The sequence below is a fragment of the Pagrus pagrus genome, assembly GCF_965226575.1.
Source record: "Pagrus pagrus genome assembly, chromosome: 1".
Taxonomy (NCBI): domain Eukaryota; kingdom Metazoa; phylum Chordata; class Actinopteri; order Spariformes; family Sparidae; genus Pagrus; species Pagrus pagrus.
Window position 1 is genome coordinate 36406670 of NC_140185.1, and position 16149 is coordinate 36422818.

At 39.5% G+C, this 16149-nt stretch overlaps 1 protein-coding gene across 2 annotated transcripts; it reads right to left on the reverse strand.

The window, feature by feature from the left end:
* Nucleotides 1-469: 469 nt before the first annotated feature.
* Nucleotides 470-16107, reverse strand: cars1 (cysteinyl-tRNA synthetase 1). 2 transcript variants are annotated; one of them, XM_084357296.1, is made up of 23 exons: nucleotides 16001-16102; nucleotides 12903-13130; nucleotides 10661-10752; nucleotides 9706-9794; nucleotides 9513-9609; nucleotides 8923-9021; nucleotides 8366-8515; nucleotides 7628-7768; nucleotides 7243-7331; nucleotides 7012-7133; nucleotides 6693-6805; nucleotides 6444-6572; nucleotides 6142-6271; nucleotides 5795-5898; nucleotides 5598-5695; nucleotides 5226-5415; nucleotides 4220-4288; nucleotides 3652-3733; nucleotides 3453-3533; nucleotides 3302-3369; nucleotides 3098-3157; nucleotides 2918-3001; nucleotides 470-2820 (listed from the first exon to the last, which is right to left on the reverse strand). In XM_084357296.1, the coding sequence occupies exons 1-23, from the start codon at nucleotides 16020-16022 to the stop codon at nucleotides 2692-2694; spliced, it is 2466 nt and encodes an 821-aa protein (XP_084213422.1). In that variant the 5' UTR covers nucleotides 16023-16102; the 3' UTR covers nucleotides 470-2691. The 2 variants fall into 2 exon arrangements, with proteins under 2 accessions (XP_084213422.1, XP_084213423.1); XM_084357297.1 differs by lacking the exon at nucleotides 12903-13130 and having other exon boundaries at nucleotides 16001-16107.
* Nucleotides 16108-16149: the final 42 nt, after the last annotated feature.

Below are 16149 nucleotides of genomic sequence, written 5' to 3' on the forward strand. Positions count from 1 at the left end.
GTTTTTGTAGGAAGTCTGGTCAAAATAACACACAACTTTATTGCTTTATTTCCATTGATACTTCTGTTTCCTGGTGACATATTACCGTTATCACATCTCAGCCATCATCCATACTAGAAGTAGAAGTAGTTGCCAGCATTCAGAACATCATACAGACAGTATGTATATGTTTGTTTATGCAACACAAGTTAATTTGCATTAACTAGGCCACTAAACCCACAGCTCACTGTTTCCTATATGAAATAACAGGAGAACATCTGTCTGCTCCTGTTTAAGCATTTATTGAGATACAGAATTTCAAAATAAGACAGTTTGTAATCAGATTTAAGCCTCATCAATCTGTTCAAGCCTGGATGTCTTTTATTTCAGAAACAATCATTCATCCATATATTTATCTGTTATGTTATTTCAGCCACTGCAGAGATTAAATTATCTTGTCAATAGGTTGTTTAAGATAAGAGTCGACGTCTGGAGTTCACAAGGATGACCAGTTTTATTTCTTTAAAGGAAAGCAGTCTGAGTATCTTCCTATCTGAAAGCCTTACGGCAGCTGTGTCCTCGACATTTCAATACATCAACAGTACAAAAATACATGATCCTAATGGACGGTTGCATTATATAAAGCTCCTCTTCATGTAGAAACACCACATTCACAGAGGATTTAAGCAGTTTTATTTTACTGTGTGATGAGAAAGCAGCCGAGCAGGTTTAAAGGAGATGTCGGGTAATTTTCTACATTTTCATAATTGTCAACAAATCCCATGAAAAGATAAAAATCAACAATGACGCTCTTGTGATTCGTTGTTGACTCACTAAAGCACAAAATGTGTGTTAATCCGCCTCTGAAAATAGTCCCTGAGAAATGCACTATTTCACAGAGATGCTGGGAGATTAACCGACACATATCCTGGTTTTGGTCTTTCACAGGATTTGATGACAACGAGAAAAATACAGAATATCACCAGCCTCATCCTTTAAGATTGTATAAATCCAGTAAAATTAACTTGAGTGAGGAATGATTGATGAAAATGTGTTGAAAAAAGTCATATGAATTACCTAAAATGTTCCAGTCACAAACAACCTTTCGTACATAAACATCAGTGGAATGAAACAGAATTTATCACAGCAGAGTTTTTGTTGAGTCGACCAAAGTTCAGCCCGTGATCCACTGGCCAGTTACAACAACGTACAAAATAGGTCTCTTGGTGATGTTACTGTATGATCTGCAGATGGCAGGATGCATGTTTTACTCCTTATTATCTATAAATTTGTTGCATTCTCAGTTACATCAGTGTGACTGAGAATGCAACACATTTTTCTACTCATATCATCTGATATTGATTTGCAATTTTGCAAAAGTCTCTGGAAAAATTAAGGAGTACAACAGTTTAACCCAACTGACAGGGATTTTTTGTAAAAAAGTTCATGACACTTTTATTCAGTTGCTAATATAACGGCTGCATAAAGCGACATATTCCTGAAAAAACATCACAACTGATTCTATCTAATGTCACGTTGGAGCGTCGGTCGAATAAAACAAGCAACCTGAAAACATCTTTGTGTTGTGACAAATTACTTAATTTTTTCCACTATTTTCTTCCAGCACCAGTGTGTAGGATTTAGTGGCTTCTAGCAGCAGGTTGCAGATTGCAAACCAACTGAACACCCCTCGTCTCACCCTCGCCTACTGTGCTCACTAAAACCACAAAAAACACACAAAAAACATTAAAGTTCGTCTCTAGAGCTGTTCGGTTTGTCTGTTCTGGGCTACTGTAGAAACATGGCGGACTCTCTGTAGATATAAAAGACTCATTCTAAAGTAGCGAAAACACAACAATTATTAGTTAATCATGAGGATTATTTTCTATTTGTGCCAGAAGATCCTCCTAAATCCTGCACACTGGACTTTGAATCGATGAATCGTCGAAATGACTGGCAGATTAACTGATGTGGATGAATCGTTAGCTGCAGCCTCAGTGCATTCAGCCAATTCCGATCTCTAAATTTAGTTACAGACAGCTGACAGATCACAGGAAAAACCAGAATGAGTTCAGGAACAGTACAAAATGCAGATGTATTCATACATGAGTGAATCAAATGCTGCGGCCTTTGGTAAAAACATCTCAACACATCTGAAAATCTGTGGGAGATTTCAGATCGACACCTTTGACTGCACTCGCACCACCGTCATCACAACAACACGAGGAAACGTTCTCGTATATAAAGATGGTGTTTATCCCTCCAGAAGAGTTCAGAGACTTGGAGAAGAAAAATTAAAAATTAAATCTTTAATTTGTAGTTAATCTTAAACTCACACATGATCCTTCAGCTGACTGGCATTGTTACAGAGTTTCAGTCAAAAACATAATTCATGTAGAAAACACGTGGAGACGCTGCTAGCGGAGCGCTAACAGAGACTCATTAGCTCTCTGCTACATCATTACACCTCACCTCAGTTACTGTTTGTGTTGTTGTGGAGACACAAACAGAACAAACAGGAAGTCTTCAATTTTAACCGTCGTTCTGAAATTCACCGTGAAGACAATGAATCATTTGGAGTTTGATTTTTGTTGTTTTCTGATCCGAAACAGATAATCAGGAGACAAACGATGACCCAGCATCTCTGGCCTTAACATTTATTCTGCAGTACTCTGTTGGGTGGATGGTTTGGAACAATTCGTAAAAACACAATCAGTTGCCATTTTGGTTCATCTGAAGATACTCATTGTGAAGTTTCTCCTGGGTCTCGTAGAGCTTACGCAGCTTCTTGGCCTGACCTTTGCTCAGCTCCTTCCCTTCAGCATCGTGCGTGGGGAAACCCTGCGACAGCAACAAACAACGGGAAAATTAATCTCGGCAAAAGAAAAAAATCTTGGAAGGAGCAATACAATGAGTGAAAAGTACGGGAGAGATTTACCGTTTCATCAAACTGGGAGTACTTGTCAGTTTCTGTGCGAAACATTTCACATGGAGGGACCTTCATCTTTGCCAGTTTAGCCATCTGGAAGAGGAAAAGAAGAGAGTGAGTGACGGTGTTCATCATCAGAGAAACAAAAGAAGAGGACTAAACGTCTCTATATGGAAACATGTGATCGACCTCTTGCTCTTGTTTCTTCCTGGCAGCTTCTTCCTTCTTCTTTTTCTTCTCTTCTTCGATCTGAGAAAGAAGAAAACAGAAGTTACACATAATCTTTATATTAGAAATGAGCAATGAAGACTAACACAGAGCTTCTTCACTGGGCAGAGTTATTGGTATCCAGTTTCTGAAGTTTTTATAACATCTCCTCCTCCTCCTCCTCACCTTCGTCTTCTCCTCTCGCTCCTTCAGTAATGTCTCCTTGTCCACCAGCTTCACCACAGTGGGCAGACCTGTGACAGAGTCACATTGTGTCATCAAGAGCTTAAGATTTATTTTCCTGGAACAAAACATATTATAACAACAGAATATTTACCTTCGTGGTCTTCCAGTCGGACTCCCAGCTCCGGTAATGTGTCGTCACGGACAACATCACACAGCTGCAGCAACTCCATCACTACATCGGATTTAAATAAGGACTTTAATATGACCCAGAAGATAAACTCTTAGGGTAAAGTGTTACCGTAATGATAGATAAAAACATTATTAGCAGCTTTTAGGACACCACGTCTTACCTTTCTGCTCTCGGGCGATTTTGCGGACTCCCTCTCTGAAGTCCGACAGCACAGACAGGTACGGCATCACCGTGCTCTCCAGCTGAGAAACAATACCAACAATATTTTACTACGTGTGATTTAAATGCTCACAGATTAAAAATGTAAATCTGAGCATGAAGCATTTTGTGTCTGTGACTGCAGGTTTTGATTTGCTTTGACAGAACACTGTCCAAAATGTTTTCGCATTTTTTTGAAAACACATAATTTCCTCGTCCGAGTCGGTCACTTAAACATAGGTAACGTTTCAAAGGAAAATAAGTTCACTACACATATGATATTATTACTCACTATACAAAATGTTCTTCTCAGGTATTTGTTGCAACATTGATGGAGACTTTATCGCCACCTACTGGCCCAACATGTCTGTTTAACTGTTTGGAATAGTTTCTGCATTCTTGTGTAAACAAAGGTGATGTGGAGAGGATTGTGTATGTGTAGACAAGGTGTTCCTAGAAGGATGAGGCAGGAATCAGAGTTTATGTTTGCAAAAATACAGTGAAAACACAGAAAGTGTCTGTTTACTTACGTCAACGTTCTGACTTTGTCCTCCCACTGGGAAACCGATGGACCCTGATTCTTCAATGGCACCAAATATCTAAAAGACAACAGACACAAGTCACACTACAGTCACTGCTCATATAAAACATTACAGTTACAGTTACACTGTTTGAAGCTAGAAAGGTGGCAGGGTCCGCCACACATAAACAAAGTAAAACAGTATAAATTGTATTGTCCTTTAAGGTCAGTTTGCTTGTTTGTTTAGGCTGAAAAAAAATCTGTCAATGAAAATCTTTCTCTTCTCATTAAAATGTGTTCCCCAAACCTACAGACTGCTCCTTTAATTTATCTTATTTTTCAGAAGTTTAAAAAGTAACACACAGCCCGAGTGTCCAGCCTACACTGCCATCTAGTGGTGGCTACATGATCTGCATCCAGCGTGATAAACGATAAAGACTTTCACACATATTTTATAAAGTGTGACATTGTAGAGTCTCTGCAAACATACCAGCGCTGTAATTTAAGATTATTTCATTATCGATTAATCTGCTGATCATTTTTATAATATGTTGATTTATTGTTTACTCTATAAAATGCAAAAAAAAGGGAAAATGCTCTTCACAGTTTCCAGTGAAGGAATGAACATCTACTCAAGTACAATTTTGATGTACTTTCCGTTGTCTATTAGTTTTTACTTCCACTCCACTAAGTTTTGGAGACAATATTTTTGGTGCCTTTCACTTTTACCATAGTAATATTGTAACATAATATCATAACTTTTACTTTTCGTATGACTTTAAGGTACTGTTTTACAACACTGACAATTTTCTTAAATTTTCCTACTTTCTGTTATCAGCACAGAGATCAGGATGCTGCACAACACTTCATCACAGCCAGTAGTATTTGTGTTGGGTGTGGTAAGAAGTTCATGTTCCTCAAAGCTGCTCTTTCACTTACATACCAGTACTACGTGCAGAAGCATACGACTGTCTGTGGAGCTCAACAGGAAGTTAAAGCAGTTAAAACTTGCTCACCTTCAGCATGTTGGTGAGATACACAGCGATACTCTCCACCAGCAGGCGGTTGGGTCTCAGCTTGGCGTTCTTCCTGCTGGCGATGTAGCTGTTGCTCTGACCGACCAGAACTCTCATCTCCTCCATGACGGTGCGAGTGTCCACGTTGTCACACAGAGCCTCGTGGATGGCAAACTTCCTGTCGTAGAAACTAAAGAACGCAAGACAGCATTAGCTTTTAGTGGAGAACTTGACTGTTTTGTTTAATTGGAAAGGCAGATCTTCTTCTTTCTTAATCTTTCCTGTATTAAGACCTTCAGATGTCTCAGCTTCAGGAGGTTTATCTGCTTCTACTCCATGTTTAATCCTTCACTCTCATTATCACACTCTTACCTGTTGTTGAGCTCCATCTCCTCCACCTCCCACTTCTCAAAGCGACCAGTGAGGTCAGTGGGAGAGCGCAGGGTGTCTTTCACATTCAGGAAGAACTCCTGTTAGATGAGAAGGACACAAAACAGCAGATTAATAAAAAAAAAAACAGAGACAAACCTCAAGAATGATACCAAACAATCTGTCACATCGTCACCTACATTCATGAACTTCTCGTACTGGACGGCTGACTCCATTGTGTTGGAAGAGTAGTCCAGGGTGTCTTTCCAGGAATGCATCAGGAAAGCCAGACGGAGCTGACGAGCTGCAGGACGACGAAATGACGACAGTTAAACCCGCAACTATAACTGATAAATTATTGAAATTTATGACATTTGACGGAGCGTTTTCTAGCTTTTCTAGCACTATTTTAGTGCAAACCTGTGTGTTCAAACAAGCATGGGCTACTCGAGTAAGTGAGTGAAAAAATGTAAAGTTTTAGCCCGTAGTTAGAATTATTTCACGTCTCTACAACATTAATGACATCCAGCTGAAGCAGACGAGTCACCTGTGTTCTTTGCCAAAGCGTCTTTAATGGTGATGAAGTTCTTCAGAGATTTGGACATCTTGCAGCCGGCGATCGTCAGGTGACCGGTGTGGAGGAAGTATCGGACCCAGTAATCGTTCTCAAAGAAAGCCTGCGAGGAGAAGAACCAGCGGTGGTCAACATCTGGATTTTACTTTCTTTTTGACCGGTCCTTAAATTCACTACAGTCAATCAGCTGTTTTGTGACTTGCCTCCATGTCTCAAACTCTGGCTGGTGAAAATACTTAAAGACAAAGTGACAAAGACAGACTTTGATTGCGTACCTCAGCCTGAGCCAACTCGTTGTCGTGATGGGGGAATCGGAGATCAAACCCTCCACCGTGGATGTCCATGGACTCGCCCAGGACAGATCCAGCCATGGCTGAACATTCAATGTGCCAGCCAGGCCGTCCCTGTTTGAACATTTAAAGAAACGGATACAATCACGTTGTGAACTTCCTGATTATCTACTTAAATAAACCTCCATCTATCATCCTGTTGTGAAGTTGGAAATCAGTTTAACAAAGTCTCACCTTCCCCCACGGAGAGTCCCATGAAGGCTCTCCAGGCTTGGAGGCTTTCCACAGGGCGAAGTCATTGGGAGACTTTTTCTCACTTAATCTGTCAGCAGAGATGCTCAGGTCGCCTACGAGCACAGACAGGATACAGAACAGGTTAAAACAATGAATGTATTAAAGCCCGTGTGCAGGATTTTAACATTTCCGTCTGAGGCAGTGGTTGGATGCAGCACTCAGGATGGTTTTATTTCTCTACACACAAAAACATCCTGCCTGGAGGGGCAAACGTCTTTGAACGAAGTGAAACAGGTCGTTGAAATGTATTAAAACAAACCTTCTCCCTCTTGTAAAGCTTTCTGATCTCCGACGGCCTCTGGCACCAGTTTGGCGTACGAGTGCTGCGAACTGCCATCAAACTTCGAGGTGTTAAAGTACACAGAACCGTTTGACTCATACCTGTCAACACCGGGAATAAAACAGAAAGAAGATCATTCAAACTCTGCTGCTGTAACTGACAGTGTGGCTGTAATATGAACTGCAAACACTGCTTCAGTTTCTTCCTCACCCGTAACCGTTTGCGACAATCTTCTTCACAAAGTCGACAATCTCAGGGACGTATTCGCTGACTCGGGTGAGGACGTCTGGAGGAAGAACCTGAAGACAAAAACCACAATATAACAGGATATCCTACATGGCCACAAGTATCTAAAAGTGTTGCTGTAGCATTAAGATTCAAAGACAAGGCTGTCCACATGCTTGTGGCTATTTTGTGTATATTTCGAGAGCTCTAAAGTGATTCACAGTTGCTGGAACTCTTTTATAACACTTCACCTATTAAGTTCACTTTTCTGTTTTTAAGTACAAATGCAATGTATGTCCTGATTCTAATGGTTACTTTAATACATTTACTGTGTATTTGTGTTGGTTTTGTCTGCTTTCCGTCCACTTACGTTCAGGGCGTCCATGTCTTTGTGATATTCTCCCTCCCAATAATTCGGCAGAGTGGAGAAGATTGAATTCTCCGTGACTTCACTTCCAAACTGTTTGTCCAACCACTCGGACAGCAGGTCCTTGGAGTTCTCCAACAGCACCTTCAGAACAAAGACAGAAAAAAATAAAAGCATTTTTTAAATAACCAATCAATTTATTGTGTAGTTTTTCGTGTCATTGCTTTCACGACATGTTGACCAAATAAAATTGACAGTTGAAATATAAATCAACTCATCTCTTTGTGAGTGTTAAATACTTCACTTTCTCGATATACTGGTGTAAAAAAAACTACATGAATATGGCTGAATATTCTGTTCCACCCATCAACAATATTAAGTAGAGATCTGACTTTTCAGTATATATAAAAATGTCTTGGATAATTATTTTAACACATGTACAAGTGATGGACAACATCCCTCTTTAAAACAATTTTTAACACAATAACTTTTAACACTTCACTTTACTGAGAGTTAGATGAGAAGATTGACATCACTCTCATGTTAACCAGTAACTTCCTGCAGTCCCCGTCTGGTTTTGATAGAGTCAGAAAGGAAGATACAGTCTTTGTGCTAAGCTAAGTTAGCTGGCTGCTGGTGGTTGCCTCACATTAAGCGTACACACCTGAGAGTGACATCAATATTACAGAGGAAAACTATGACTCAAATGTGGATTTACAGTGAGTGTCTGCTCAGTCTCACCTGGGCCAGAGGTTGAACGACCTCAGGTGCTGCTTTGCCCTCCATCGCTGCCTGCAGGGGCTGCAGAGCAGCTGTCACAGCAGCGTCCAGCCGCTCCAGCATCTGCTTCTTATCTGGATCTGTCGTTGAGGCCAAATAAGCCTTAAAGGGCTGAAAACACCAACATGAACACGTGAGGATTAAAGACAGAAACATACAGGTAACCTTCAATGATGTAGTCTGATCTTTTAAATCAGAAATCTGTATGATCATCGTTATTGATTTCTACAGTTACAGATATTTACGCTCAGAGTTTTGTCTGATCTGGTTTTCGTTTGTAGTCGTGGTGAATATATGATCTGACACTTCACTTCTCCACAGGGAAACTTATCTGTGGTTCACAAGCTGCAAAACTCTCCAGAGCTTTGTTTTGGCTGCAAGGAACTAAATCTGCAACTTTAATTTTTAATTATTAAATTCTTTTAAACTTAAATAACACAAGCTGCTGTATCTTGTCTATTGAACATGTATAGCTGCTATCTTTATGTATCAGGGGCTGACTGAGCGCTCGGTCTCACCTCTCGCGTGTTCAGGACATCCTGCAGGATCTGATCAGCTTGTGGCTTCTTGTCCTTGTACTGCTCCAGAAGGTAGTTCTGTCGAGCCCTTTTAATGATCTGAAAGGAAGAGATAAAAAACATGGAGACCGTACAAACACACAAACTTTATGACTAACAGACTTAAACCAGAACTTTGCCGATTTTCAACAGGCTTTGCATCGCTACAATGTCGGGAGTATATGCAACTGATCAGTGGTGAACTGCTCTCCATCTGGTGGATTCCAGGGCTCGACTTGATCACACCACACTAAACTACAAACCAATATCACATCTTAAATGTCTCTTAAAGTGTTTCGTTCTATCTCAATGCAAAAACTCTAAATTCAGATCCTTCCAAATACACAAGTGCTTTACAAGAACACCTGATGACCGGTGTAATATTGGTACCTGCAAACAGGTGAGGGAACATAAACATAAATGATGACAATAGAAGATGGTTTATAATAAAGGCCAGATCTAGAAAAAAATCATAAAGTCATGAAGTTTATTTATTCGTCTAATTAAAACCAAACGAGATAAAATGAGCCTCTCTTTTAAGTCGTACTCACTTTGTCATCGATGTCTGTGATGTTCATGCAGTACAGGACGTCATACTTGAAGTAGTCTCTCAGTATCCTCCGCAGAATATCAAAGGATATGTAGGACCTGTGCAGAGACAGATCATTATATAAAATAACTAAAGAAAACAGTTAGAGGAATGATGGATGAGATTCACACGTTGAATACTTTTTCTTTGTTTACCGTGCGTGTCCCATGTGTGAGGCATCATACACTGTTGGTCCGCAGCAGTACCACGTCACTTTATTCCCTTTCTGAGGAACGAACGGCTCCTGAAACATAAAGACGACGACATTAACGAGTTGATCAGAGAATAAAACAAGCAACAAAAAACCTTTTTCACTTTGTCATTGTATCGTGTCCTAAAGGAGGCAGCACCCATCTGATCTCTGTACCAAACACATGGAACTGTGAAAAATCCGATCAGATTCAGCTTCTTTGATGGTTTCCATCATTGAATTTGACTTTTTTTTAACCTTTATGGGTCATAAAGGTTTTTTTGTTTTGTGTTTTGAAGATGTGCATTGGCTCTCGGTGATGTGAAGGCATAAATAACGCGACCAGAAAGAATGGATTTATCTGATGGATAAAAACTCTCTGCTGTCTCACATTATGTATTTTATTCTACTCTGACACAGGATGCAGTTATGAGACGTTTCCTCTCACACAACGACACTTTCACTTTCTTACAAGGAGTCTGATGCTTAGAGGAGGAAACCGTTAACCGTTGTTGTCCCTTCATACAAACATCCATTACAGGTGTTAATTCCACATCCTCTGAACTAGAATCACCGCCTCGTGCTTTTATACCTACAAGCAGCAGTCAGGTCGACGGTTACATCCATGTCCGCCCAGACTCATTTCATATACAGTATGTAGTAGCGCATTGAGGGAATTTAATAATAAAATATAAATAAATAAAATTAATTGGCGGCCCAGGCACTCGTCGTGAGTGAATGCAGCATGTCCACAGTTACTGTTTAAAGAGACGGGAAAACAGCAACTCATGTGAATCCTCGGTGACATCAGGCACTCGGTCTGTCTTAAAATTTAAGGTCCTACTTTGTGCAGCATCTCTGTTTGAAGATTTCTTTCCACAAACAACCTGAAGAGGACATGATATTTGTCTCTGATGTACCTTCGATCTCGTCAGGCTGTTGTAGAGGCGAAGTTGGGGAACTTCTGTTCCTGCTGGTGGAGACCAGGCGGGCTGAACCCGCTTCCCTTTCACTGAAATAGAACAAAAAAGAACAAAACAAATAAAATCATTAGAAAACTGACACTTTTAATAAGTGAATTGGCTGTTTTTAAATGTTTTCTGCCATCAGTCATGATATACAAAATCATTTTAAAGCCAACATGTGCAGGATTTTAAAATATCTGACTTAGAGATATAAAAATATTCTGTACCAACTGTCAACAAGATTTTTTAAAATGTTCTATAGACAACAACTGCATCAATAATAATTAATTTAAATGATGTTATGTTCACACAAAATATTTTACACACAGGAGCGTTATATATTTTATATCACTACACATTAGTTTGCCTTGAGGACCAAAGAACGTGAAAAAACACTGGGAGGAAAGTAGAGTTACATCATTAACGCAACATTACTGAGATCTATGGCTGCAACTTTGGATTATTTTTTTTTATTATCAACTAATATTTTCATCTGTGTGCCCATTGCAATTTCCCAGACGTGAATTTTCAATATTCAAATTGTTCATTTTGTCCGACCAACAGTCTAAAACACAAAGACATTCAATTCCCCGTCTCATAAAACAAAGAAAAGCTTAAACTTTTCAGATGTGAGAAGCTGGAAACCAATTAAACCTGCTGGATTGTTGTGCTGATTAACAAACTATTTGTTTCAGCTGTGTCAAAGTGCAACTACCAAGTCTGTCCTGTCTGTACAACTCAATATTCAAGAACAACCCAAGTTATTTTCCTTAAACTGAAAAAAAAAAAAAAAAGTCAACATCAGCCAGAGACACGGAGCATAACTTATCAATCAAAGTTATATTTGCTTTCAAATTCAGACTGCATCAAGCTTCAAAACCAGTCAGTTAGACAAAGAGAGGGTTGTTATCATCAAAGTACATTCCTAATATCCATCCGTCTCAACCTGCATCTCAAATATGAACCGGTCCGAATGTGAAAAAATCTGAGCATCAGCAGAATCATTAAAGATTTCCTCTCCTGTAGTGATGAATGTTTTAATTATCACAAATTCATATGACTAAACTAGATGTGAATCTGTGATGTGATAAAAACATATGAACCAAATGGAGAGTTAAAGTGATTGCAGTATGTTGAAGAGCAATTTTAGGTTGTATTTTAAAGTCTTAAGTATATTTTGATAATTATTGGGATAATATCATGAAACACGACTTGAAATTATCATAGCTGGCACATTCATGAGCCTCTGCCTCTAGACATCCCTGCCATCAGTTTGTGAGCCGCTGACAGCACTGAGACATCTGATAACTGAGTAGGTAGTTGTACAGAAGCTAAAAAGGCTTTTGAAGCAGTTCTTTCACTGAAGAAGGACTAATGAAGGGCTGATGAGTTTGAACAGTTCAGCTATTTCTTTATAACGAAGATTTCTTTGTTTTCTCGGCACAAAAGAGGGAATACACAACAAATTGTTCATTCAAACTTCAACATCGGTCCAGATTTATCAGTGCATGCCGAGTGAGAAAAGAGCGAGCTCTAGTTTGAGGTTAGTGTGGTCAGATCAAATCAGGCTGCTCAGGACAGGAGAGGAGAACCTGCCAACTGTTAACTAACAGTGCAGGATCATCTTGTGTTAAAGAAATGCAGCCCAACATGTTCAGTTAAGGAACACGTGTACTTTAAACCCTGGACACAATAAGCAGTCAAAGCCACAAACTGCATGCGCAAACACCAGCGAATTATGCATTCAAATGTTTCTGAAGACGCTGCAGGGCAAAGCTGCGAGACATGACATCTAATTTCCTGCAGTGAACTAATTCTGTGTCTTAAACTGTTTGAGCAGCATGTTCTTCGGGTGGATGTCTGTGCAAAACAACACGTCTGTGGGCAAAACTGACAGGGAGTGTGGTTTGTTCCAGCTGCCATCGCTCTGTTTGAACAGTGATAGACTAACTCTTCTGTGTTCCTTGACAGGCGGGCACACACCGTGCTGCTACGAGAAGTGAAATGTCAAACTGAATTTCCTGAAATGCCGGCAAAAGAGCTCTGGGTTCATGCATGCAAGTGTTTGCAGGGGTGCAGGTGAGAGGTGCTTTTAGTTTCATGTCTTTGGGAGCTCAGACAGCCTCAACATCCAGGCTGGTACATTCAGAGACCCTGATCATGTCTCGCCTGTTCATGCCTTAAACTGTCTACTCACTGCTGCTGTCAGGGCTGACGTCCTGCTGCAGGGCTGCTATGTGTCTGTACCAGCGCAGAGCGTGAACGTGTTGTGGGTCTGGGGGTCTGCGGAGGAGCTTAAAGGCTTTCTGGTCGGCCTGAGAGTGGCTGAACCCAGCCAGGTAGCTGCGTGAGGTTAGGTAGTCATTCAGGGCCGCCGCCAGCGCGGCCTCCTCATTTATCTGTAGCAAGAAGCCAAACTCAAAGGCTGCAGAAACAAGAGGGCAAATATGCGCAAAGAATTACCGACTAACAGCCTAAGGAAACACTTACAACAAGCTGGAGAACCAGTACGATCAGGCACACAGCCTCACAGCCAGGAGCAAATACAATCAACAGAAAGTCCAACTCAAGCTACGGAACAAAAATGATGATAAAATTGAAACTGAAATCCTGAAATCCAACAAAATAAACAACACAAACTCCTGGTGACATATGTTGTCTTTAATCTTGTAGCATATAAAAAATGTAATCCTTTCAAATATTCTCGTCTCAGTATCGTGTTATTGTCACATTAGAGAAGAGTAGACTTTAATGGATATTTTCTTTGTCACTACTCACATTTGAGGGATCACGGCAAAAATGTGCCTATATATCAGCTGATAGATGATATAAGAACTTTTTAATTCCTTATATCGGCATCAGCCTCAAAAATCCAGCATCAGTCAGGCTCTAGTTTTGGACAAAACAAGACGTTTGAGGTCACCACCTCAGGAAATTATATAGAAACAACCAAACAATTAATCAAGAAAATAATAGAATAACCGACAATGAAAATAATAGTTGCAGCCCTATTTTGAAAGCAGTGGACTGATGTAATTCTGCACCTATGAGTGAGTAAAAGGAGAAGCAGAGATATTGTTATTATGGTACAGATGCTGGATGTTGCAACAAGTGTGTAACAACAGCAATCATGTGATGATGTGATGGATGGATCATGTACTAATGGATAATTATCCATAATGCCAATTAATCTTGATCAGTAAATCAGTTCTGCCCCCCTCAAGTAACAATTCTCGGTATCCATGTACAGACAGAAAAACAAAGTCTTTCCTGTCTGTAACGACACCATTCACCACAACTCAGAGTGAAACTGAAATGGACTGGAAGAAATGAATGAACAACACGAAGAACTCGTCAAATAGAAACTGAAATTTGATTTTCTCCCTCCATGCAGGATGCATTAAACACCGAGACTGAAAGTGAAAAAAGTCATAAAAAAACACAAAGTGTTGCCACAAAAGGGGTCTGAGCAGAAAGTGAAAGTTTGAAGACCAAGGAGATGGAAAAAAGAAAGAGACGGCACAACTAAAAGAAAATATCTGAACATAAAATCAAGTGAATGTGGTTTGTTGGCATGCATGCAGCTTTGAAAGCAAACTCTCAATTAAAGTGAGGAGACGCAACAAAAGGTCCTAAAATCAGACTCAGAGCAGTGACACAGAGGTTACATAACACAGACGACAGGTTTTTGTTTTACATACAATGAAGCCGGCCCGGGCAATATATCAATATTATATTATAATCCTGATATGAGACTACATGTATATATGGGGTTAGATTTTGGATATGGTTATATGGTAATATGACATAAGTGTTGTTGTTCACCAGTTTTAAAGGCTGCATTACAGTAAAGTGATAACATTTTCACTTTACTGTAATGCAGCCTTTAAATTCATTTCATTATATCCACATTTCTGATGATTATTAATCACAAATCTCAGTGTTGTAAATATCTTGTCAAAGTATCAGTCGTCCCTACAATATTGTCACAAATTGATGTTTGTATTTGGTCAAAAAAAGTGTGATATTTGATTTTGTCACCTAATCCGAGCATATATGAATTGTTTTGATGAGATTTCAAAATATCAAAATATAAATTTTGTATTGTGATTAAGCCTAAAAATATCAAATTATTCTGAAAAACCATATCGCCCTACAGAACACATTTCAACATTTCCTGAATTACAGATATAATCAGAGTTATTGACGCTTATCAACTTCAATGCAGTGCTTATCAAATTATATATAAGACCTTCAAAATAAAGTAGTGTACAGGTGAACAATATGTCATGGTGAGCTTGGAAAAAGGTGCCGAGGTATTTCCATAGGTTGTACAATAATAATAATAATAATAATAATAATAATAATAATAATAACAACAACAATAATAGTAAATCAAAGAGGGTCTCAGGATCTTTGGCACATTGAGGCTTAAAGAAAATGTATGCAGACATGAGTGAAACAAAGTGAAATTATCAAATGGAAACTCAAACTCGATGATGCAACTCATCAAAACTGAAAGTGACAACAAACATTAAAATGAGATCTATTTCATTCGATCAAAAATTAGCAGTCCACAAACAAATTACAACCTGCATAGATTTTTTTTTTATGTTTCTTGGAAATATCTGCAGTAAACCAGCGTGTAAAATAACATCTGCCCAGATGTGAGGCAAACATCAATCTGTTAGAGATGATGCAATCTGAGCTGCAGCAGTTCAGGCAGAATAACACTAAACTCAATGAATATGATGTCTTTACTTCAGGCTGCTATAGATTACAGTCATGTGGTTATATCGGCATGTTGCATTTTATGCAACATAACACTACAAACTGGGATTACAATTATATTATTTTAGATTAGCTAGGACTAATTTTCATCAGGCAAACGGTTTTTAGTTTATAAAAGTAGCACAGAACAGAGCCACACGTTTCCTCTGACAGCCACCAAACAACATTCAAAATCCTGAATCATTATAACACTTTAAATGTTCGTTTTCTTAATAAAATGCTGCTATATGGAGTATGTGTTCCGAATTGAAAAGCGTCTGCAATTTCGCTGGATTCCGCTCCAGTAACCAGCAGGTTAAATAGCCTGTTTTTTAAAGGGGGTTCGGCTTGTCAGTCGCTGACCGGTTACCTTCAGCTAGACCACAGCGCTACATAGCTAAAGCTAATGTTAGCTTATTGGCTGTGACAGCTCGTCAAAACACATTAAATAGTGCTATCATAGGTTTTAAATGTATGTTCACCTGACGTGTCTGTAAGGTGAAAAACAAACATTATGGACGGTACCTGGCTCTCCTGAGGTCGACATCGCCACAGTGCTGGATGGTTGGATGCTGATGCAACAATAACGTGTCCGGAAGAAGAACCCGGGCACTAAATGCTAACAGTCGGAACAGGAACCAATGTGTTCGAACCTGAGAGCGGGGGGGACGGAA